Raw genomic sequence first — 26,394 nt, 5'->3', positions numbered from 1 at the left:
ATAAGGCCATGGTTATCCCAGTGGAGGATTCCCCGTCCTTTCGGGATCCAGTTGACCGTAGGGCGGAATCTGTGTCCCGTTCCATATTCTCCCTGGCAGGGTCGGCCTTAAGGCCAGTGTTTGGATGGGCCCACTCATCTTTAATAATATCATCAAAGCATTTGGGAAAGGGAAACACCTTTTCCACCTTGGAGGGCTTGCGAGTGCCAAAGGTAACTTCCGTCTGAACTGCATCCACTGGTGCAACCTCCAGTTTTAGGGTCTCCCGGACTGACATAATCAGTGCGTCCACCAGTGCCTTGTCCTGTGCTATGGCAGAGGCAGGAATATCATCCTCACTGTAAGAGGAGCGCGGGACATCAACCCTAAAGGAGGAAACCGCAGCAGCAGCGACCGGCTCAGGATCAGAGTCTGAGGCATCAGAAAAGACAGGGGTAGGCGGGGTTCATTTTTAGCCCCCCGTCCCTGACAGGCCACCTCCACCCGGGACACAAATGACTCCAGGACCGCCGAAAGCGTATAAATGGTGAGTGGAGAATCGGAGGGCCCTGCGGCCACCTCGAGGGGATCAGATGGGGACTCATGTGCAGCAGGGTCCATGGCAACGCCAGGGGAACCTGTCAGACAAAAATGACAAAATTGAAAAAAAGAAAAAAATATTTTTTTTTAAAGAATCCCCCAGCGCTACAGCACCCCTCAGTGGTCACGTGCTCGAGACCCCCTCAGAGAGAGAAGAGAGACCCCCAAAAGGCTCACCACCTGATACACCAGAGTTCAAAACAGGACTGCTCTCAGCGCTGTCTATCTGACAGGAAGTCCTTGTGGAGTGATTTTCCCTGGTCTAGGGAGGGGCTCCGCCCCCTTCCACGCCCTCAGTAACTCCTACAGCTGCTCAGCTCTCAAGCAAGACGAGCTGGGTGTACCAAGATGGCCGCCGCCATGCAGAGGACATGAAGGCTACAACAAAATGGCGGCCCGCGCGGCCCGTGGAAAAATGGCGGCCTGGTGCGGTCCGCAGTGCCAACAGGGGACCCCCGTGTGCTTACCTTATGGATCGATCGGTAGATGGGCCTGAAAGCACAGGTATTAACCCCCCCCCCGCACGATCGTTTTTAGGGCAACACCGGCGGCACCCCCCACCGCCTCCATATGTGGCCTGTAACCCACTAGTGAGGGGGGCAGATAGGTGGGGGTGCGTAACAGGACAGAGGGGAACCCGGAATCATGAGGGTCCGACCATCCCGGGGAGGGGCCCGCGTCCAACCCCAAAACCCAGCAGGGGGAGAGGGGGAACATTCTACTCACCATACCGGAACAGGCGGGCGCCAACTCCTGACAGAACCCCTCTCCACCGAGGTGGGGGGGCTGTCGGCCAACACGGACGCCGCGACTCAGATTCCGACTGGGCGTAGGCGACCTGGCGAGACGTGTAACTCGCGGGGCCAGTCCCCGCTCAGTGGGACTATGTCGCGGCCAACCCAGCGCAGAGCTAGGACTGCACGCGCTCGTAGGCCTGCTGGGGTGACCACTGGATCTCAACATCCAGCCCGTCGCCCAGATCCAGCATAATTGCTTGAAGATCTCACAGGAACAACTGGAGAAAAAAAGCTAACTAAAAAAAGATTTATCTAAAAAAAGCTTGCCAGGACCAGAGGTCCCAGCAAGGAACTTAGGTCCTTACTCCTGACTAGGCAGAAAAAAACTGACATCCTATAGCAGGGAGAGAGAGGATATACCCCCTGGGGCTGCCCATAGGTGTGGCCAGAACTTTTTTCCTGCCTAGAGTCCTACTCCTGTAGGGGGCAGTATATCCCGACTGATATTAATCAAGAAGTCTGTGTCTGTCAATGAGCGACAGAGAAAAGTGTAGCTCTGTAGCATGTCCAGAACCAGAAAAAAAAAGATCATTTGTATTAGGTCACTTATAGAACAGGGATATGGCTCCGCTATTTTCACACCTTGCCGGTTTAGTAGCAAGCGTTTTTTTGGGCATTTTTTGGGGGACTTTGGAGGCAGACAAAACATCTGATCTTCTGTGTACATACACCCATGTCCTTATATGGACTTGTTTTTTCTCTACTTATTTGATTGATTGAGCTTTTTTTAAACACTGCCAGAGACTAATTATATATAAATCACATCCCTTTCACTTTTTTAATATTGATATATATTTTCTCATTTTCATCACTTGCACTAATAACACTTTATCACCATTAATTTATAATATTTTTGTTGAATCATATTTACCACCCCATCTTTGATATTTTCACTAGCAATTTATTTAGATTGGAAGTTTATATTCCTTTCCTATTTTTGGTTAATTAAGGACACACCAGCCAGTATTTTCTGGCCAAATCTATCATCTCTGCACATGTGCACGTATATTCAGTAGATATAGTTGGATGCTATGCGCACAGGTATTTGCACTATTTCACTTTATATTCACATTTTATATTTATTCAGTTGTATTAACTAACAACATATACAATACAATTTTATACTGTTTTTATATTGCACTTATATTTATATGTATTTATATATACAATATATATGAGATGTTTTTTCTGTATATGAGCTTGTATGTTTTTTCTGTATATGTGATTTACCCACATTTTAGAGATCTTTTAGGCAGCGCCAATTACCTCACTATTTTACACATTTTTAATATTGACCTTTTGGTCTATATTTTAGGGGTAGGCAGCAGCCATTCTTAAGTATTTTAAAAATATACTTTCTCTCCATAGCGCGGATATTATTGTCAATCACACATACACATATATAGGTGTGAAAATAGCAGAAATCTATGCTTGCGCTAATTCACACTAATATGGCTTCTCCCCTATAACACCTATATATGTGTATGTGTATAAATACATATAAGTGTGTGTATATATAACCCTATACAGAAGTTCAGATGTTTTGCCTGCCTCCAAAGACCCCAAAAAAATGCATGCAAGAACACACCTGGGCATTTTTTTTTGGCGCAGGCATTTTTTTGGGGTCTTTGGAGGTTATATATACCCACAAAAAATGCCAAATAAAAACGCCTGCAACAACACACCTGGGCATTTTCTTTTTTGGCGCAGGCATTTTTTTGGGGTCTTTGGAGGCAGGCAAAACATCTGAACTTCTGTATAGGGTTATATATACACACACTTATACGTATTTATACACATACACATATATAGGTGTTATAGGGGAGAAGCCATATTAGTGTGAATTAGCGCAAACATAGATTTCTGCTATTTTCACACCTATATATATATATGTGTATATAAACATACATGGGTGTATGTATATATACCCCTACACAGAAGTTCAGATGTTATGCCTGCCTCCAAAGACGCCCAAAAAATGCCAAAAAAAATGCCTGCGCCAAAAAAAATGCCCAGGTGCGTTCTTGCAGGTGTTTTTATGGGCATTTTTTTGGGGTCTTTTGAGGCAGACAAACCATCTGAACTTCTGTATAGGGGTATATATATACACATACAAATGAAAAACGTGATGCGCCAGATGTGCACAAAATTAACAAATGTCCGTGTAAACAATAAAGTTATTCATATATACAGTCCAAATAATGCTGTGCTCAAAGTGCAATACAGATAGTGCTGTGCTCAAGTTACATAGTTAGTGAGATTGAAAAAAGACATCAGTCCATCCAGTTCAACCTATGATGTGTGTGTGTGTCCGCTTTTAACCGTACATTGTATACCCCTGTATGTTGTGGTCTTTAAGATGTCCATCTAATAGTTTTTTGAAACTATCAATGCTCCCTGCTGATACGACTGCTTGTGGAAGTGAATTCCACATCCTTACCGCTCTTACAGTGAAGAACCCCTTACGCACTTTAAGGTTAAACCGCCTTTCCTCTAGTTTTATTGAGTGGCCACGTGTCTTATTGTATCTCCTTTCTCTGAATAGTTTGTTCCTTATGCTCGGGTCACCAGTACAGTATTTGTACATTGATATCATATCCCCCCTCAATCGTCTCTTCTCCAGAGAGAATAGGTTCAGTGCTTGTAGTCTTTCCTCATAGCTGATGTCCTCCATTCCCCTAATTATTTTTGTTTCCCTTCTCTGGACTTTCTCCAGTTCCAGCACATCCTTCCTGAGGACTGGTGCCCAGAACTGGACAGCATACTCCAGATGTGGCCGGACCAGAGTCTTGTAGAGTGGGAGAATAATCTCTTTATTTCTGGAGTGAATCCCCTTTTTTATACATCCCAGTATTCTTTTGGCTTTGCTTGTGGCGGCTTGGCATTGCATGCCACTGCCAAGCTTGTTGTCTACCAGTACCCCCAAGTCCTTTTCCATGCTAGACTCAACCAGAGGTTCCCCCCCCCCCTAGTGAGTAGCTTGCTTTCTGGTTTCTGGCCCCCAAGTGCATTACTTTACATTTTTCAACATTAAATCTCATCTGCCATGTAGTTGCCCACCCCGTTATTTTGTTCAGGTCCGCTTGCAAGGTTTCCACATCCTGCATAGAAGATATTGGCAAGCCCAGTTTAGTATCATCTGCAAATACTGAGATTGTACTAGATATCCCCTCCTCTAGATCATTTATGAATAAATTAAACAGGATTGGTCCCAGGACAGAACCCTGGGGGACCCCACTTTCCACACCCGCCCAATCCGAGTACTCCCCATTAATCACCACCCTCTGTACTCTCCCCTGGAGCCAGTTCTCTATCCAGGTACTCACCTTATGGTCCATACCTACCTTCCGTAGTTTGTACAGTAAGCGTTTGTGGGGAACGGTGTCAAAGGCCTTTGCGAAGTCCAGATACACCACATCCACAGGCTTTCCTTTATCTAGGTGGCAGCTCACTTCATCGTAGAAGGTTAATAGATTGGTTTGGCACGAACGATTTTTTATGAATCCATGCTGATTTCTACTTATAATACCGTTTTCATTACTAACGTCTTGTATGTGGTCCCTTAACATCCCCTCCAAAATTTTGCAGACTACTGATGTTAGGCTGACCGGCCTATAGTTACCCGTGATATATCTCAGCCCCTTTTTAAATATTGGTACCACGTTGGCTTTTTTCCAATCAGCTGGCACCATACCCGTCTGTAAACTATCCTTAAAGATCAAGAATAATGGTCTGGCAATCACCTGGCTGAGCTCATTAAGAACCCTCGGGTGCAAGCCATCCGGTCCCGGGGATTTATTTATGTTAAATTTCTCTAGTTTAGCTCTAAGTCTATCTTCTGTTATGGCGGCACTTCCTGGGGTGTATTATTTAGTTCGGCCTTACAAGCAAGGTTCGTGTAGCCCCCCGATTCTTTTGTGAAGACTGAAGAGAAGAAATTATTTAACACTTCCGCCTTTTCCCTGTCCTCAGTGGCCATATTTCCTTTATCATCTTTTATGGGGCCAATGTGTTCTGGCCTCGCTTTCCTACTGTTTATATACTTAAAGAACTTCTTGGGGTTCTTTTTACTCTCTTCCGCTATATGTCTCTCGTGTTCTATTTTAGCCGCCCTGATTTCATCTTTACATTTCTTATTGCACTCTTTGTAATGCTTAAATGCTACCAATGACCCCTCAGTCTTGTATTTTTTGAAGGCCTTTTCTTTAGCACTAATATACATTTTTATGTTGGAGTTTAGCCACCCAGGGTTTAGTTTTCCCCTTTTAAATTTATTTCCCTTTGGAATGCACTGGCCAATTCCCCTGTTAAGTATGCTCTTGAAGCACTCCCATTTTTCCTCCGTGTTCTTTGTTCCCAGGGTTCTATCCCATTTGATATTTTCTAGCAGCGAGCGCAGTTTAGGGAAATTGGCTCTTTTGAAATTCAGTGTCCTTATATTACACTTGTGTTTCCTATTACTGTAATTAATACTGAAACCAATTGACCTATGGTCACTGTTTCCTAACTTGTCCCGTATTTCTATATCCGTGAGCAGGTCTGTATTGTGTCCATATAGCACTAAAGGGGCCTTGATCCCGTGAGAAAAAAATCAAACACCAGTGTGTTAAATCCCTCCACCAGGAAGATTGGCCTCTCACCTCAGCTTAAGACCCAAATGGGCCAGCATTAGCCTGTATACAAATTCCAAGGGATGACTCTCCAGCCTCTCACCTCCGGAGGTCGTCGGGACATGCAGTGGGAAGATAAGGAAAGAATCTAGTGCTCTCTGCTTAGATATATTGCAGGCTTTATGGATTGTACTGTGTTTGCAACGCCAATGATTTCAGCCCATATGCATCACAACCTGCTGTACAGAGTGCTCCGGTCCCCGGGAAGTTAGGTCCGTCCTGGGCAGTATGGCGGAGTGACATAGACCCCGCTTAGCACCAAGCCTGCTCAATAGAGGAGCGCAGCCTGCATTTTTTTGGGGTCTTTGCAGGCAGGCAAAACATCTGAACTTCTGTATAGGGGAATATATACACACACACACACACTTGTATGTATTTATACACATACACATATATAGGTGTTATAGGAGCAGAGACATATGCCTGTTAATTATTTAATTAGCGCAAGCATATGTTTCTGCTACTTTCACACCTATATATGTGTATGTGTATATATACAGACATGGGTGTATGTATATATACACCTACACAGATGTTCAGATGTCATGCCTGACTCCAAACATCTCCTCAAAAAAGCCCTATAAACGCCTGCAGCAAAAAGAATGCTCACAGGTGAGAAGCCATATCAGTGCACTGAATGTGACCTAAGAGAAACGATCTTTTCTCTATAGCGGTCACCCTGATATGGAAGGGTTTTGTCACCCTGCCATAGCAGTCAGAGTCAGCTAACCCTACACTACACTTTCCCTACAGAAACTAGATTATTAAAACTAACTATAGTGGAAAATAGCACCCTAACTACACTAGATATCCCTTTCCTCACACTAATAATTGCTAAATGACACTTTGTAGCAGAAGTAACAGAACTGCTTCCACTCTCTTCCATGTCCCTGTATAACAATGCTAGGAATTTGGCGGGGGCTATCTTATATACTGGGGGGCGTATTCACTAATGATTGGCCTATGGACCCGCTAGTCACTCCAATCACATTCCTAGCATTCTCCTGCCCCCTCAATTGGCTTTTACTGATGGTTCTGGTCCAATCACGGGCTTTTAAAGCCCATTTCCTGAACCATTGCATTTTGGTCGGTTCTGGTTGCCGAATTCCGAACTTTTTCAGCAAAATTCAGCCGAACCTCGAACAGCCAATGTTCGGGTCGAACCGATGGTCGACCCGAACCGTTCGATCATCCCTAATTATAATGACATTTCCCATCCTTGCTGCCAATCCTATCTGTAAAAGGAGGTCTGCCTCCCCCTCCTCCCTCAGGTTGAGGGGCCTATAGCATACGCCCAATATTACCTTCCCCACAGTGCCTTCCCTTTGAAGTTCTACCCATAGGGATTCTGCCTCGTCCATAGCTCCATTATTAATATCATCCCTCATATTTACCTGTATACTGTTCTTAATATACAGACATACCCCTCCCCCTTTTTTACCTTCTCTATCTCTGCGATAAAGGGAATACCCCTGAATGGTCGCCATCCAGTCATGAGAGCTGTCAAACCAAGTCTCAGTTATCCCCACAAAATCTAAGTCCTCCTCAAACATCAGCAGCTCCAGCTCTCCCATCTTGTTGGCCAGGCTTCTGGCATTGGTATACAAACCTCTTAATTTCTACCGGTTACATATATCCTCATTTGATGTTTTTAGGCTGCTTTCTTGATTTTTCCCCATACCCCCCCTGGGTTTAGGAGCTCCGAACACCCTACTGCTAATGCCCCCATTTCTGCCCTCTGAATCTTGCTTTCCACTGTCTAATTCTACATCTGTACCCTCCCCCCATCACCTAGTTTAAAAGCCCCTCTAACTTTTCGGCCATCTTCTCACCCAGTACGTTTGCACCCTCCCCATTTAGGTGCAATCCGTCCCTACCAAAGAGCCGGTGGCCCACTGAGAAGTCGGCCAGTTCTCCAGGAACCCGAAACCCTCCTTACTACACCAGCTCCTCAGCCACTTGTTAACTTCCCTAATCTTCGCTGCCTCTCTGGTGTGGCTTGAGGTACAGGTAGTATTTCTGAAAATACTACCTTGGAGGTCCTAGTCCTCAACTTAGCTCCTAAGTCCCTGAAATCATTTAGGACTCTCCATCTTCCTCTGCCTATGTCATTGGTACCCACGTGTACCATGACAGCTGGGTCTTCCCCAGCCCCACCCAATAATCTGTCCACCCGATCCGCGATAATGCTTCTCAAGTTAATGATATATCCCACCGGGTGGCACACCACCTGAACTGTTAAAGAATTCCACCATACACACCTGCCCTCCACCAAAATCAAGACTCTTACCAAATGGTTTTGATCCCCAATTACAAAGATCAAACACACATGAGAAGTAATGGACCCCTCTGGGTGTCTCTAAATGGGATCAGTATGGTCCACTGGGTTTCAACATATGATATTCCCCAATACCAATGCCACAACTTTGGATCCAACTCAGACAGCCGCCATAGAGGAAAAGGAACATAGGCCACACATAGCGTGAAAACTGCTAACACACGTTTATTATTAAAAACACATGGTACTCTCATGATTCAGGACAATAAAAAGAATTCAAACCCCACGGAGCTTCGCTTACAGCCGACATCAGCAGGCATGAAAGATGTCACACAATTGTGGTCCTGCCCAACTAGTTTTGCATCACAGCGCGTTGTCAGGGGAACAGGAGGCCTCAAGGGCTTTTTTTTTTTGCTCGTCAAAAGTGCAAAATGTGCCAAACTATTGGTGGACAAACCCATAGGACCAAATCTTTCTCCTCACAGGCGACCCTCAGGTCATTTAATATTGAGTATTTTATCCCATGAAGTACTAAAAGTGTGGTATACCTTTTAGAGTGCCCATGCAAAATTCAGTACATGGGCAGGACCACTAGGGCATTAAAAATTAGGATTAATGAGCATATAAATAATATTTTAAAGGGCTTCAGGAGACCACAGTTTATCTAAACATTTCCGGTCCCACCATAACAAAGATCCCTCTTCTTTAAAACTGAAAGGGATACAGTAGATTTCTACTCTCCTCATTGGAGAGGTAGCAATATGTTAAGAGGTATATACAAACTTTAAACTTGTTGGATTTACCAGCTTAGAACTTTTAGACCACATGGTCCTAATATTGAGTTGGACCATAACTACTTTATTATTAACAGCTAAAATAGGGTCTCTATCTAGGTTCATAATATTGAATATATACAGTGCCTTGCGAAAGTATTTGGCCCCCTTGAACTTTGCGACCTTTTGCCACATTTCAGGCTTCAAACATAAAGATATAAAACTAATTTTTTGTGAAGAATCAACAACAAGTGGGACACAATCATGAAGTAGAACAAAATTTATTGGATATTTCAAACTTTGTAAACAAATAAAAAACTGAAAAATTGGGCGTGCAAAATAATTCAGCCCCTTTACTTTCAGTGCAGCAAACTCTCTCCAGAAGTTCAGTGAGGATCTCTGAATGATCCAATGTTGACCTAAATGACTAATGATGATAAATAGAATCCACCTGTGTGTAATCAAGTCTCCGTATAAATGCACCTGCACTGTGATAGTCTCAGAGGTCAGTTTAAAGGGCAGCGAGCATCATGAAGAACAAGGAACACACCAGGCAGGTCCGAGATACTGTTGTGGAGAAGTTTAAAGCCGGATTTGAATACAAAAAGATTTCCCATGCTTTAAACATCCCAAGGAGCACTGTGCAATTGATAATATTGAAATGGAAGGAGTATCAGACCACTGCAAATCTACGAAGACCTGGCCGTCCCTCTAAACTTTCAGCTCATACAAGGAGAAGACTGATCGGAGGTGCAGCCAAGAGGCCCACGATCACTCTGGATGAACTGCAGAGAACTACAGCTGAGATGGGAGACTCTGTCCACAGGACAACAATCAGTCGTATAATGCACAAATCTAGCCTTTATGGAAGAGTGGCAAGAAGAAAGCCATTTCTTAAAGATATCCATAAAAAGTGTCATTTAAAGTTTGCCACAAGCCACCTGGGAGACACACCAAACGTGGAAGAAGGTGCTCTGGTCAGATGAAACCAAAATCGAACTTATTGGCAACAATGCAAAACGTTATGTTTGGCGTAAAAGCAACACAGCTCATCACCCTGAACACACCTGAACTGTCAAACATGGTGGTGGCAACATCATGGTTTGGGCCTGCTTTTCTTCAGCAGGGACAGGGAAGATGGTTAAAATTGATGGGAAGATGGATGGAGCCAAATACAGGACCATTCTGGAAGAAAACCTGATGGAGTCTGCAAAAGACCTGAGACTGGGACGGAGATTTGTCTTCCAACAAGACAATGATCCCAAACATAAAGCAAAATCTACAATGGAATGGTTCACAAATAAACATATCCAGGTGTTAGAATGGCCAAATCAAAGTCCAGACCTGAATCCAATCGAGAATCTATGGAAAGAACTGAAAACTGCTGTTCACAAATGCTCTCCATCCAACTTCACTGAGCTCGAGCTGTTTTGCAAGGAGGAATGGGCAAAAATTTCAGTCTCTCGATGTGCAAAACTGATAAAGACATACCCCAAGCGACTTACAGCTGTAATTGCAGCAAAAGGTGGCGCTACAAAGTATTAACTTAAGGGGGCTGAATAATTTTGCACGCCCAATTTTTCAGTTTTTTATTTGTTAAAAAAGTTTAAAATATCCATTAAATTACGTTCCACTTCATGATTGTGTCCCACTTGTTGTTGATTCTTCACAAAAAAGTACAGTTTTATATATTTATGTTTGAAGCCTGAAATGTGGCAAAAGGTTGAAAAGTTCAAGGGGGCGAATACTTTTGCAAGGCACTGTAGAACATCCAATTTTCTCTTGTCAGTTTTATATATATATATATTTATATATATATATGTATAAAGTTTTTATTCCATATCATTTTGTTAATGTTTGTGTGTATATATATATATATTGTGACATAAGGAAAGGGGAAGTCGTCGAGGGGCGATATATTTCTCCTCGCTTTCTGTCCTATGTACAGGATTAGTGGAACCAATACCAGGTTTTTGAGGTGACTTTGGGTCTGAGCAGTCCAGTTCAGATTTTGTGTCTCTCATCTGGATTTTTTATTTCTTAATTAGGTCCAGGTGAGATAAAATGGGAAAGGCTGGAACATAATGTTGCTCTTGGCCTGGGACTCAGGAAGACAAAACCCTTTAAGAGCTACTGATCTGAAGTTTGCTGTATGAGAGAAAGAAAAGGTTTGCATTCTGTCTATTTTGTTGGTGACTGGGAGAAGCCCTTCACCTGTGAGTTTGGAAACTTAAACTGTTTAGTTAATGCCTGGTTGGCAAGGGTTTATTTTCTGTTTTGTTTTATTTTCATGCAACCTTATTAATAAAACTGGCTACAAAGTCAGCTTTTAAGAAAAGTCGTGTCTTTGGACTGCATTTTTCTCTCCCCCACGATAAATATATATATCTACAGTATTTGCATCATTTTACACATTTTGTAAAGATTTTTCCAGTACATGTGTATTTTGTTAAGATTTTGCCCAGTACAGAAGTGCACTATTATTTATGTATATGTTTTCACATCACTTTTGGTATTCCGGTGATGCATAGGTGAAGCTCTTTGTTAATTTATTACAGTTCAATGCAGAAACACACTTGTTTAAAGGATTCATTTAATATCCAACTAAGATCTGCAGCAGAAGTTCTGAAGGCAATAAATCTACATCACAAAGACAATCAAACAAATGCTCCTTACTGCACAAAGTAAGAAAAGGGGATCTGTGACTAACAAAGCTCAATATACTTCATGTATTTCTGATGTCAGCTCTGTTTGACTCAGAGGTAGAAAATCAGTGTCACCGACAACCTTTCCAACCCAAAAAATATATAAATGGGCAGATGGATTTTCTATGTTTTGTGTGCTTCACAATCTCACTAATCTCCTAAATTTTTTTTTTTTTTTTTTTTTACTTGGAATGTCTCTTTATATAATGTATTTAAAAACATACAAGGTAAAATTAATGGTTTTGTAGCATTTAACATAAATTATGTCTTTCTCAGTTGGATACGCTAGAACAAATAGGGGAATCATTCAGTGGGATGGCTCGATGTCCTTATGATCCAAAACATGGAAATGTTGCTCTCTTTGCAGGTAAGCCCTCTAAAAATGTTATTCTTTTAATTCTGTCTCATTTACATTTAACATTTTAGCATATTAAACTGAATGTGTTAATTGTCATACAAATGTACCCTCAGCTAATATAACAAAGAATATACGGTATATTAAAGAATCTATAATTACAGTTTTATCAAACTAGGTTTACCCACTGCCCTCTCATTTTGCTTGTTAGTGCTTAACCCCTTCCTGCTGGCTCTGCTCTTGAGTTTTTTTCTGTAAATTTGTTTCTCTCCCTACAGTTCTTCCTATACTCCTTGCCCCAGCCTGTATATTTTTTTCATATCTCTCCCCCATTGCTCTGTCTTCCTGACACCTCCCATGGGGTGAATAATTTACTGTTCCACCATTCTATAGCTGCCTGTTATCTTGTCCCAGTGCAGTTTAGTGTGCTTTATGTAGCTGGGCTTCCCACTCCTCTCCCCCACACTGCTTCCTGACCTATGCAACTTTGCTTAGCTCAACTCCTTCTATTTAACCATTTACTAACTGATCTGGCAGTTGTAAGCTACATGTATTATCTTGTATCTATAATAGGGCTTACCTGTAGGTACAGTGAATATCTCCTAAATGTAGCAGCCGGTGATAGCACCAGCGCATATGCACTGCGCTCTCAATGGATGACATACCATACTGTGCTCTGACCATGACACCTGCGTGCATGCGTGTGAGTTACATCATTGCAGTTTGGCCAAATGACTGGAGGCCAAGAACCCAGAGAGTAGACCAGATGAAGATGGAATCCCTCTTAGTAGTGACAGCACACTGCTGAAGAGATCTGTTTTTTAGGTTAGAAAAATATAATTAAGGGCTCATTCCCACAGGTACTCTGGCTGTGTTAGGAGGGGGGGGGGGGGGTTTGGGCTGGAGCCACCTGTCATTCTATGGGGATGCAGCGCCTGTACGAACACAGCCACAGGCCCCTATTGGACAGGTATGTAGGTGAGCAGTCCCCAAATGCACACTGTCTGTGTTCGGGCCGTACACCTGCACCCCCACGCCTGTCAAATTAGGCCATGCAGATGTGTTTGTACAGCTCCAGGTGGCTCAAGCCACATAAATGAACCACTGATTTACACTGTACAGACCACAGCACCCCTGTTGCTTGGGCCCCAAGACCTCATTCACACACAGATTTATTTATCAACTCACTTTCATCTTTTATATTTAGCAGGAATTCTGTGAGTTAGGTTGTATTTTTTTCAAAATATAGCTTTAATATTTTCTTGGGGGGGGCCTGTCACGTTTTCTGTATGGAGCCTCGTGATTTCTATCAGCAGCCCTGAGCACAGAAACCAGCAGGAACTGGAAAGCTCCCTATGCATACTTGGTATCAGGAGCTTTCTTATAATAAATAAATATAATATTTATTATAATAAATAAAACTTATAATAAAGAGAAAACTCATCTCTTATGTTTAGACAATATATGCTTATCTGAGAGCCCAGCTTTATCCCTTCCCGACACCGCCTATTCGCTCTTTAAGAGGTTCTAAATTCCGGGAGGTGGAGGCAGGCATTCTGATCATGTGAACGGTGTGATTGGTAATCACAGCTATGTTAAATAATGGCCTATGGTAAATGGTTATAGATAAGTTTTCAACAGCATTACATATGTGGAGCTAACCAATGGAGGAGCCGCTTGGTATAACGGTTCTCTGTCCTTTGTCACAACTCAGAACATCTACATCCCCTGTTTAACCGCTTGCCGACTGCGCACAGTATATTTACTGCGGCAGTCGGCCCCGGCCAGGCAGAGTGACGTAGGTCTACGTCGCTCGCCTGTCACTCCTTCCAGAGCCAATAGCGGGCGGGCGCGCGCCCGCTGAGGCGCGCGCCCGCCTCGGCTCGTTCACGGAGGAGTGCGGGAGTGTGACTGGCGGACCCGATGTCCGCCGGTCACACTACGATCGTCGGTACAGCGGGAGAAAGACAGAGCGGCTTGTGTAAACAAGCCACCTGTCAGTTCTCCCTGTGTAAAAGTGAAGATCAGACAGTTCTACTATGTAGAACTGTTGATCTTTGTTTTTACACTAGTAGACCTGTCCCTGCACAGTTAGAATCACGCCCCTAGGACACACTTAACCCCTCCCTGTCCAATACTGTTAACCCCTTCCCTGCCAGTGTCATTTTTGCAGTAACAGTGCATATATATAGCACTGATTACTGCAGTAATGTCACTGGTACCCCCAAAAGTGTCACAAATGTCAGTCAAGGGTCCGATCTGTCCGCCGCAATGTCGCAGTACCGCAAAAAAAATCGCAGATCGCCGCCATTACTCGTTAAAAAAAAAAACACCAAAAATGACAAAAATCTTTCCCTTTGTTAGTAAACGCGATAACTTTTGCGCAAACCAATCAAAATACGCTTTTTGCGATTTTTTTTTTTTTTTTTTTTTTTTTTTTTTTTTTTTTTTTTTTTTTTTTTTTTACCAAACATAGGTAGCGTAAAACAAATTGGCCGAAAATTTTAAAAAATTTTGATTTTTACATTTTTTTTTTGGGGAATTTCATATAAAAAAAAGTGAAAAATATTGTTGTTTTTGCAAAAATTACGCTCTTTTTTTGTTTATAGCGCGTGATCAAAAAATCGCACAGGTGATCAAATACCACCAAAAGAAAGCTCTGTTTGTGGGAAAAAAAGGACGTGAAATTCGTTTAGGTACAGCGTCGCACGACCGCGCGATTGTCCGTTAAAGTCACGCAGTAAAAAATCGCAAAATAACCCCTGGTCTTTTAGCAGGAAAATCCTCCGGTGGTAAAGTGGTTAAGGTAAAGGGGTTGCTGAAAGCACAAGTATTAATATCTTACAGACAACTGTGTTAGGGTATTAGGAAATAATCACCACACTGCTCAGCTGTAAGTAATGTGAGTATATTGTCACAGGATATTGTCACAGGTTAAAAGTAAATTGCAATGGACCAATATACGAGGGGCGTTCAAGTCAAACTGAAACTTTTAATATTACAGGTGCAGTAGTAAGTGCTACTAAGCAAGTAGTTACTGTTAGGTGGCGCACATGTCGCAGGCCAGGCCAGAAACCAGTAATCAAGATGGCAGATGGTGTTAGTGCATGCATGGAACAGCATGTGGTGATGACATTTCTTGTGAAAAAAGGTGTAAAACCTGCAGATATCGACAGAAAACTTCAAGCACAGTACGGTGATGAAACACTCAGCCACAGGAACACATTAGAATGGTGTAAACTTTTCAAAGATGGCCATACATTTGCCAGTAATGAACCCAGCCGTGGTGGTTCCCAGCCTACAGTAGTCATTCCTGTGAACATTCAGCGCGTGAAACCCCTGTTCATGGATAATCAACGCATAACATGGATGTCTACAGAAGACTTAAAGCACAGTATGGCGATGAGACGCTCAGCCACAGTAAGACTGATCCTGGATAATTGACGCATAACCTGTTGTGATACTGCTAATCTTTCTATGGGAACAGTGAACACAATCCTTCACTAACAGGTATGGCCACATCCCCCTTAGAACTCCGACCTTGGTCCGAGTGATTTCTACCTGTGTGGATCCCTAAAGGGGTTCCTCGGAGTCTAGTATTTCAGCACTTATGATGAAGTAAAGCAGTCTGTCCTAGGATCGTGCAGGCGTAATGACAAATCTTTCTATGCCGAAGCTTTCCAGGCATTAGTTTAAAACTGGGATAAGTTTGTAAATGTAGCAGGGGAGTATGTTAAAAAATAAATGCAGTTTCCAGTCCGTGAAATTTGTTCTGTTCTATAAACTCAAAAGTCCAGGTTTGACTTGAACGCCCCTCATACAGAAGCAAGTGGAAGAAACATTTACTTGTACACTGAATGAGGTAATTAAGAGGTTATAGCAGCTCACTCCAAATTACTCTACCACTAAAACAAGATAACTCAAGAAAGAACAGTATCAGTAATGAACAGTTTCTGTCTCAGTGTACTCTATATATAATATTTAATTAATGAGTGATACCTCTGGCTATTCCTAACTCAGTTCAAGGTGAAGCAGTTGGTGGTATCTGACCCCTTTAGCTGGCTCATCGGTAGGGTCCAGTCTTTATGGTGGTGCAGTTCTGTAAAGTAGTTCTAAACTCTGCATGCAGCGATATATTTTTTTTTTTTTTTTCACTACAAGGTAGATAGACAGTCTCTCTTGGCATGGCCGAGCAGCAGAAATGGTTGAACGCTTCTACCATCCTCTCTGCTGGGAATCTGTGCTTTTATCCTGCAGGTGTCCTTCTTATCTCACCTGACTATCTCTGCTACACTGCCAATAGTCCTGCTGACTCCTGCGAGCATGTCTAAATAGCTTAAAGATAATCGATCCTAGGCCTAGGACATGGGCTGAAATGGCACCCTACCACGAGGGGGAAGTAGGAGGCTGCACAAAAGCTCTTCTCTTGGGCACTAGTCAAAGACTCTCCTATCTCTCACATTAAGCCAGAGGATTCCTCGGGAGGTCAGTCAAAAGCGGAAGACACTGTTCCCCTGGAGGATGCAGTCGGATCCTCTCTGGACTGGAATACTGTGAGTACACCATCTTTGCAATGCCTCCTGTACCCCCTGAAGACACAAAAGAATCCGATCCTACACCATCGGACATTCTTTCTGCTGTCACCTCCTGCAATTCCTCCATCACAACTGTGACGGTATCACTGTATCTCACCGCCTTGTAATTCCTTAATCCCCAATAGTTGAAGAATCCCCAATTCGCCAAATAAGAAATCGCTGGTATCGCTGAATAATTCCACACATGAGCCAAAGCTGAATGCTGGAATGCCTTTTCTCGAAGCAACCACAGGCATTTAAAACTACAATTTCTTTTATCCCCTGCCCCCATGCAAGGGAGACACCCACAACAAATACACATTAACCAATAACACAAAGGTTACAATCCACATAAAATCCTCCCTTCTGTCTGGGATGTAATTATAGTAAATAATGCGGACAGACATAAAAGGGCATCCTTCACAATGGCCTCCCTTTTTCTCCCTGCTTCGGCAGACCCGGTTAGACCTTTTCTGGTCTAATAGGGGCTGGCGGTGCTCCAGGCCTAGTCAGATAGTAAGTCAGTTTGCCTTGACAGCCCATCCGCGTTGCCGTTTTGCTTGCCAGGGCAGTAATGAATGGTGAAATCATAGGGGTGGAGGGCAAGGCTCCACCGTAACAATGAGCATTGTCTCCAGCGACCTGGTTGAGCCAGACCAAGGGGTTGTGGTCAGTAAGGAGAGTGAAGGCATGGCCATACAGATGGGGGGGGGGGGTGAGTTTTTTGAGGGCCCAGACCAGCGGCAGGCACTCTTTCTCAATTTCCGCATAACTGACTTCCCTTGGCAACAATTTCCGACTCGGGTAGATCACCGGGTGCTCTCCCCCATCCTCACCGACCTGGCTTGGTACTGCCCCCAGTCCAAACATTGAGGCATCTGGGTCTCAGTTGGTTGTGGGTGGCTCTCGGCAGCATGACTTTGGGCTCGGGTGGTCACGGCTTGTACTTCTTGTGGAGAAGTGGTTGCAAAAGCGGAAGTCAAATGGCCAATATCATTGCCCAACACTACCTCGGCGGGAAAATCTCTCACTACCCCAACCTGTACGTTGCCCGCTCCGGCAAACCAGTCCAGATGTACCTGAGCAGTAGGAATCCGGTCCACTGCCCCCCCTGCCACTCGCACAGCAATTGATTTCCCCGGTCTCTCTTTGTTGTCAATGGGGTGCCTTTGTACCAAAGTTATGGTAGCGCCACTGCCTCGTAGTCCTCGGGCTGTTTTCCCATTAATCATCACCAGCTGACAATGATGTTTGTGGTTGTCCGTGATGGCGGATTGAACACTAAGGGCTTCATACAAGTTACCCAGGGGTTCTTCCTGGAATTCTTTGGCATCCCAAACAGAGGGTACTGGATGATCCACACAGTGAACTGCCGCCCGGGGTTGAGGGAAACCAGTAACAACAAAGAGCAGAGCCGCTCAGGTGTTAGTTCAATGGGTGGTGCTGGTCAGATCCGCCGTCCAAGCAATGAAGAATCCAAGAAAGTAGACCACACTCAGGAAAAGTAAGATGAAAACAATCAAAACTCCTTTATTCTTCTTCAGTGCAACAGACAGACAGTACAATGCACATAACAGACGTGCCGGGTTAGCGCGTTTCACGAATTAGATCGCTTACTCATAACCATACACAGAGTGATTTGATTGTTTTCATCTTACTTTTCCTGCGTGCGGTCTACTTTCTTGGATTCTTCATTGAGGGAAACCAGGTCGGGTCCAGCTGGTTCTGGGAGGCTCCAATGGACAGTTGTTCCGAATATGCCCCACTTGGTTACACCGATAACAAATGATGCCATTGTTGGGTGGCCGGAAATAGCGAGGTGTAGCTGTCACCGGCCTGCTGGGCTGTTGGTACCTGGGGAGGGCTGAAGGTACTGTGGGACGTGGAGGTTGGGTTCTTGGAGTAGGTGCTGTAGCTTTCCGAGTATCTGCATACTCGTCTGCCAATTTGGCAGCCTCTGGTAGGGAAAGGGGCTTGCAGTCTCTTACCCACTCTTTCACCTCTGCTTGGATGTGGTCGTAAAACTGCTCCAGTAGTACCAACTGCAGGACGTCATCCAGGGTTGAAGCTTGGTGTAAGGGACCGTTTCAGCAGACAAGGGGTTAAAATCCGTTTAGGCGATATGCCCCTTTCTGAGAGACAGGCACAGCTACTTGCAGGACACCAAACTCCCGAACTGGATACAAAATAGCACTCCAACCTGGAACCTCACGAATAGCTGCTAGCAGACGAACAGGAAAAGCATACATCAGCTTACACTCCTAGCAATCAGTCTCCAACAGCATACAGTGAGTCCCCCCAAGAACGAGACAAGGCTCTGTGTGAGGTTCAAGCAGTGGTCTGACTTAGAACTGTTTATTAAATCCACACAAACACATTATATACACTATCAGGTAATGTGAGTCTCATTGCATTAGCATATGCAGATAGATTTGTAAACAGGCACAAAATAACACTAAACTAATTATCTAGCCACCTGGCCAGAACAATGCAAGGTCATTAGCATGTAAGAATGGAACAGGAATACTTAGCACACCCGACAATAGGTGAATGCAAAGCCACCTCAGACCAAAAGCAACATTTTCATAAGTTCTAAAATATGCATCACATTCAAATAAATCATAGAAATCCCTCCAGGGGTTAAAAAGTTAGACGGAAGTCCTTTTCTGACCGACCGCAGGCACATTTTCATGCCCAAATACAGTCTTAAAGGGGTAAAAGCCCCTAGGTCCATAGTCATATTGCAGGAGGCAAGCAACCAGGCTTCTCCAACGCCCAGTGGCGAGATTGGTCTCGTCACATTTCTCCCCTTTTCCAAACAGACTAACAGGGTATCTGACCTTCTGCCGGTCAGTGCCCTTGTTAGTCCAGCAGCCCACCCACAAAACAGAGACAGCAGTACAGCCCACCCAAAATAACTGGTTGCTACACCTCGGTAGAAGAGAAATTTGTCCATGTCCAGGTGCCTCACCTTGGCTGTGTGAGAGACTGGCAGACTGCCTTGGTGGGTTGCTGAGTGGGCAGAGACCAGCGGTACTCTGCCCTGGTGCCAGCGCTACCACAGAAGTAGCCTGGTTGGAGACGGGTTGTTGGAGGGGGAGACCGACTGTCTCCCCTTTAGATACACCACCATGCTGCTGTGGGGGAAGACCGACTGTCTTCCCTTTGGCTAAACAGCCCTGTTGCTGTGGGATGGAGACTGGGCTCCCAATTCCCAACGAATCCATCTGCTGCTGGGGGACAGGACCAACTGTGTCTGCCCCCTGTAACTCAGCCTGCCGCTGGGGAGGGAGGATGCTGCTCTCCTCTCCCTGTACTTCACACTGCCTTCCTGGCATATCACTTTGCTGCTGGGGGGCAGGAACAACTACCTCTGCCCCCTGTAACTCAGCCTGCCACTGGGGAGGGAGGATGCTGCTCTCCTCTCCCTGCACTTTACACTGCCGCTGGGGAATGGAGACTGGGCTCCCAATTCCCTGCAGGACCGGTGGAGAGACCTCGGTCCCATCTCTACCGGCCACCTGGGGTTCTTCCCAGTAAAACTTTACCATCTCGTCCCCTCTGAATGGGTCTGGCTCTGGGTCTGTCCTGCTGCTCTCCTGCTGAGCCTTCTCATAGTATTGGAACAGCTGCTGGTAGCCCTGTTCTAGCTCCATCTCTCAGGTCACCAGGTGGACCAGGTCTTGCTCAATTTCGTGAGTGTCATCCCAGTCATACCTGCTCTCCCTCCACTCCAAGAGATCACTGTATCAGGCTTGTGTAGGGCTCCCAAATTCTAGCTCTGAAAAAGACTCCCATAACAAGCCAGGGCCATCAAACTCCTCTCCCTCTGGCTTGTCATGCTCGGTTGTCCAGGGCAGGTACTGTGCCCCATACCACCAGAGCGCCTGGTAGGCATCCTCCAGCCACATCTCCTGCCATACCCAGAGCTCCAATTCCTTTACCCATTCCTCCAGGGGCTGCTCTCCCAGGAAGGGCATCTGCAGGGCTAGTCGCTTCTGCAGTCGCTGGTCTTCCTTGGGGAGTCTCTCGCCCCGCTGGTATTCCACCATACCCAGTGCCTGGTACCAGATGCCTTTACGGACTGCATCTCGGTCATCCATGGCACCCTCATCGAACTCCACTGCTGGTTCCATGCTGGTGCTGTCAGGGTCGCTGTACTGGGACATGCGTTGCCCTCAATTGTAAAATCCAGAGCAATGGTGTCTCCTGTAGCTGTCCTTCTGGCTGTAGGAACGATCCCGCCGCTTGCCACCAATTGTAACGGACCGTTTCAGCAGACAAGGGGTTAAAATCCGTTTAGGCGATATGCCCCTTTCTGAGAGACAGGCACAGCTACTTGCAGGACACCAAACTCCCGAACTGGATACAAAATAGCACTCCAACCTGGAACCTCACGAATAGCTGCTAGCAGACGAACAGGAAAAGCATACATCAGCTTACACTCCTAGCAATCAGTCTCCAACAGCATACAGTGAATCCCCCCCCCCCCCCAAGAACGAGACAAGGCTCCGTGTGAGGCTCAAGCAGTGGTCTGACTTAGAACTGTTTATTAAATCCACACAAACACATTATATACACTATCAGGTAATGTGAGTCTCATTGCATTAGCATATGCAGATAGATTTGTAAACAGGCACAAAATAACACTAAACTAATTATCTAGCCACCTGGCCAGAACAATGCAAGGTCATTAGCGTGTAAGAATGGAACAGGAATACTCAGCACACCCGACAATAGGTGAATGCAAAGCCACCTCAGCCCAAAAGCAACATTTTCATAACTTCTAAAATATGCATCACATTCAAATAAAACTTACATTTTCAGAATCAGCATACTTCAAATGCAAACATAACCAAAAATCATAGAAATCCCTCCAGGGGTTAAAAAGTTAGACGGAAGTCCTTTTCTGACCGACCGCAGGCACATTTTCATGCCCAAATACAGTCTTAAAGGGGTAAAAGCCCCTAGGTCCATAGTCATATTGCAGGAGGCAAGCAACCAGGCTTCTCCAACGCCCAGTGGCGAGATTGATCTCGTCACACTTGGCAGCTGGTAATCCAATGGGTAGCTGATTGTTGCAGGCGACAGGCCCATTCTGCGTAAGAGTCCTTTTCCAGCTTACGGGAATCTCTGAACTTTTGCCGGTATGCCTCTGGAGTTATTGCATACCGAGCGAGTAGGGCTTCCTTAACCCGGGCATAGCTGTGAACGTCTTCCCAGGGTACCGCTCAGAAGGCATCTGCTGCTTTGCCAGATAGCTTCCCTGCGAGTATGGAAACCCGGTCTTCTACTGGTACTCGATGTAGGATACACTGACGCTCAAAGTCTGTCAGGTACCCATCAATTTCACAGTCCTTTTTCGTCAAATGCTTTAAATGCACTGAAGGGAACCTTTTCTGGAGTCCCCAGTGCTGCTGGGTCCGCTCGGGAAACTTACGACTGCTTGCTGTGTCTCTGCCAGTTTTAACTGTAGCTCCAGCTGTGCTTTTTGTGTATTTTCCTCCGCTATGATTTTCATCACCTGCATGATGATCTCTGGCGTTTGGGTTCGGTCCAAACCATGCCAGTCTCTCTCGCATCCCCCGCTTCGTGGGAGATTCAGTTTCCCGAACTGTCGGTATATCCATCTCCCGAAAGGCCGGTATTTCGGTTTCCTGACCGATCGTTACTGCCTCAGCCATGCTACCTCGATCTAGCTCCATCAATTCGGCTATAATGACCCGCTTAGCCTTGCAGCCTGCACTTTTCCCCCAAACTTCCAATAGTTCCTTTAATGTGTTGCGCTTGAGCCGTGTGTACCAGCTCTCCATTCGCTGTGCACCCGCTTCCTTTGGATTCTTCGTTTAGGGAAAAAAAGGAAAATCCTGCCGCTGCCAACCAGTTGTGACGGTATCACTGTATCTCACCGCCTTGTAATTCCTTAATCCCCAATAGTTTAAGAATCCCCAATTCGCCAAATAAGAAATCGCTGGTATCGCTGAATAATTCCACACATGAGCCAAAGCTGAATGCTGGAACGCCTTTTCTCGAAGCAACCACAGGCATTTAAAACTACAATTTCTTTTATCCCCTGCCCCCATGCAAGGGAGACACCCACAACAAATACACATTAACTAATAACGCAAAGGTTACAATCCACATAAAATCCTCCCTTCTGTCTGGGATGTAATTATAGTAAACAATGGTTAACATAATTATCACAGGCAGGAAAAATGCAGTTTTACCCGCATGCTGTAACTTTAAAACTATACATCCAATCTTTATACAAATACATATTCACAATCAATCCATTCAGGGGAACAACATATTAAAAAATGGCCTGAATCGGACCAGGGGTTCTAACATTAGTACCACTCTCTGTGGCCTGGCTGTACACATGGCTTGTCTGCCCAAAACCAGTTATACACAGTCTTTTGTCCTGGAGATAATTGAGAAGTGATCCACTCATCTCCCAAGGACAGAGGCTGACAAGTAGTGCTCTCCAAGTACTCGTGGCAACTCAGAAGAGGGGAGTTTTTCATAAACCTATAAACGAATCCTCAATATAGTCTTTTAAGCAGGGAGAGGAAACATGCGGACAGACATAGAAGGGCATCTTTCACAACAACCCCAGCATTGCCAATGTTGAGTTCCACCTGGTGGGTATGTCCCAAATAAGGGGGTTGGTGGGCAGGTTGAATTCACGTTGAATGTCAGATAAGCGAGCACTGGCAGTGTATGAATGCCAGAAATGGCAACAGACTTTTCTGGCCTGTCTCAGGAGATCTTATGAGCCTGGGTATCTGGTCAAATGCTGAACCACCAGATTCAGGACATGTGCCATGCATGGAACCTGTGTCAAGTGTCCCTGTCGGAGGGCGGTGCCATTGTCGCATACAACCATTCCTGGCTCAAGCTGTTGTGGTGTCAATCATCTCTGAGTCTGCCCCTGCAGAGCTGACAGAATCTCTGCCCTGGTGTGACTCCTATCCCCTAGACAGACCAACTGAAGCACGGCATGGCATCTTTTAGCCTGACTGCTTGCGTAGCCCCTTGAACGCTTAAGGAGCACTGCTGCTTCAGAAGACAATTGAGCAGAAGAGGACATGGAGGAGGAGGAGGTGGTAGAGTAGCCAGATGTGGCAGAACCAGCACCAGCTTTTTGGAAGTGTGGTGGCAAAACAAGCTGCAACACTGAACCCTGCCCTGCATCCTTCCCAGCTGCCAGCAGAGTTACCCAGTGCAACGTGAAGGAAATGTAACATCCCTGTCCATGCCTGCTGGACCAAGAGACAGCAGTAATGTGAACCTTCCTGCTGACTGCTCTGTCCAACGAGGCCAATACACTACCTTCCACATGATGGTAGAGAGCCGGAATGGCCTTACGTGAAAAGAAATGCCTTTTTGGTACATGCTACTGTGGTACAGCACATTCCACAAATTTGCAAAAGGAAGCAGAGTCTACCAGATGAAAAGGCAGCAATTGTAGTGCTAGCAATTTGGCCAAGCTAGCATTAAGACGCTGAGCATGTGGATGGCTGGGACAGTATTTATTTCTACGGTTCAGCAACTGGGGTAATGAAATTTGCATGCTGCTCAAATTAAGAAGGGTGTACTGTTAGCAGACTGGGTGCAAGTCTCTTTGGCACTCATTGCTATTCCATCATCCCTCTCAATGCAGGTTTTTGAGAAGACATGAGGTATAGTAGGGTTAGAGATCCCAGATGAGGAGCAAGGTGAAGTATGCTTGTTTTTATCTTGTGGCTCTTTCAGGTGCTGTTGCCAATGGATTGCATGGCAGGTTGTCGTATGTCTTGTCAAGCATGTGGTGCCCAAGCGGCTGGTGTTCTGGCCACGCTTGATCCACTTCAGACAGATGTTGCAAACAGTAACGCTGCGGTCTACTGCACATGTGTTTGAGAAAAGCCCATACTAATGAATATTTGGAAGTCCGCGGGGAGTTTGAAGCACCCTGCACCTGTGGAGCTCTGTGGTGTGATGCAATAGGTTGGCTACTCCTATGGCGGCCCCTGGAGCACATCCTGTCTCCTTGGAGTTGTGCCTCCTCCCCCTCACTTTCCTCTTCTACCCTGTCAGTCATCCAAGTACAGTCAGTTACCTCATCATCTCCTCCCTCCTCGTCACTGGAGCAAACTTGGCAGTATGCTGCAGCTGTGACAACATGACTGCTAGTTTCTTGTTCGTCATTGTCACCCCCTCTCTCTAGGCTCACGTTATTCCCTTCATCAACCTGGGAACCAACATTACAGCATTCAAATTGCTGCGCATCCTCAGCAGCATGTCACTGACACTATGATCGAATAGTTCAGATGACTCCTCCGTGCATGATGGTGGGGCAACAGAAGAAGGAGGAGCCTGTGGAACGGCCGCTTTGGCAACTGCGGTGGAAGGCAAACGAATATGAGCGTGGGTGTCAGAGGGCGAGGAGGATGAGGACGGCTTATTTATCCACTCCACCAACTCTTCTACATGTTGTGGCTAAATAACACGTCCAGCACTGGAAAAAAAAAGGACGGGCGTGCCCCGCCTGCAGAGAATGCAGCATGTCTGTGACCACCACTTTTCACTGTGGACACAGAGGCTGCTTGCTTGGATGTATGTTCTATGCTGAACTGACTGATAGATACTTAATGGCCTAATATATACTCAATTGTGATAGATAGATATGTATATAGATATAAATATATGCTCAATACTGAACTGACCGATAGATACTCAATGGCCTAATATATAATCAATTGTAATAGATAGATATCAATGTATGGTATATTGTCTATGGTATATACTGCACTGCTGAATATACTTCACTATCTGATCTCCTAAATTGCAAAAAACACAAATCTCTCTATCCCTGCCTAACTGACTGCTACTAGCAATGTCTTCTTAGACTACACTGCATTGTCTGTCTAATAAACTGCAAATCCCTTACCTCTCCCTGCCTCAACCACTTGCTATCTCACCCGCACAGTCATTCTACACACAGCTGCTGTGTGAGCAGCCTATAATTTTTCAAAAGATTTTTATTAGAAAGTCATATAAAACATTACAGATCATTTTCATCATACATCAAAACAGAGATATACAGTAGTTACAACCATATAGGAAAGGTATTACATAACAAGGTTGGCCTGAGAGCAAAAACAAATCAGATGAGCCAAGCTATAATATAACAGGAGAGGATAAGAGATGCTGTGTGGCTCAATTACCGGATCATAGTGCCCAGAACCTAGGCTGTATTCGTATCAACTCTTAGAATCCCAATTAGCCCATTTGGCCTGAAATATTGGCATCGAGTTTTGTACTGAATGAAAAACTTTTTCTGATAGCTTAATACTTTCCATACGGGAGAGTACCTGAGACCACACCAGAGTGTCCGACCTCCAGTTAAGGGCTATCATCCAGTGAATGGAGCACATCAATGTATGGATCAGTCTCCCTGTCTGGCATGGGACACCAGGAGCTTTAATAAAGAGTAGACAGATTTTTGGGGAGAGGGAAATGTTTGAACCAGCTATTTTCGATACAAGTTTTTGAGCCTGATCCCAAATGGGCTGCAAATAATTGCAGTTCCAAAAGAGATGAAGCAGAGTACCCTCCTCTGAACATCCTCTGAAACAAGAGGGAGAAACTGAGTCATAAAAAGAGTGTATTAGGGAAGGG

At 44.9% G+C, this 26,394-nt stretch overlaps 1 protein-coding gene across 4 annotated transcripts in view; it reads left to right on the top strand.

Annotated features, from left to right (window-relative positions):
• SEMA6B (semaphorin 6B) overlaps positions 1 to 26,394 on the top strand; it is a 1,069,016-nt gene that overhangs the window by 615,868 nt on the left and 426,754 nt on the right. For all 4 annotated transcript variants that reach the window (XM_082263355.1, XM_082263357.1, XM_082263356.1 and 1 more), the window contains exon 6: positions 12,079 to 12,169. In XM_082263355.1, coding sequence (XP_082119481.1) covers positions 12,079 to 12,169 — 91 coding nt within the window. The remainder of the gene's footprint in view (positions 1 to 12,078; positions 12,170 to 26,394) is intronic.

Source organism: Pelophylax lessonae (assembly GCF_965119305.1).
Source record: "Pelophylax lessonae genome assembly, chromosome: 1".
Taxonomy (NCBI): domain Eukaryota; kingdom Metazoa; phylum Chordata; class Amphibia; order Anura; family Ranidae; genus Pelophylax; species Pelophylax lessonae.
Note: the sequence above shows the minus strand (reverse complement) of the source record. Positions and strands in the feature narration are given on the sequence as shown.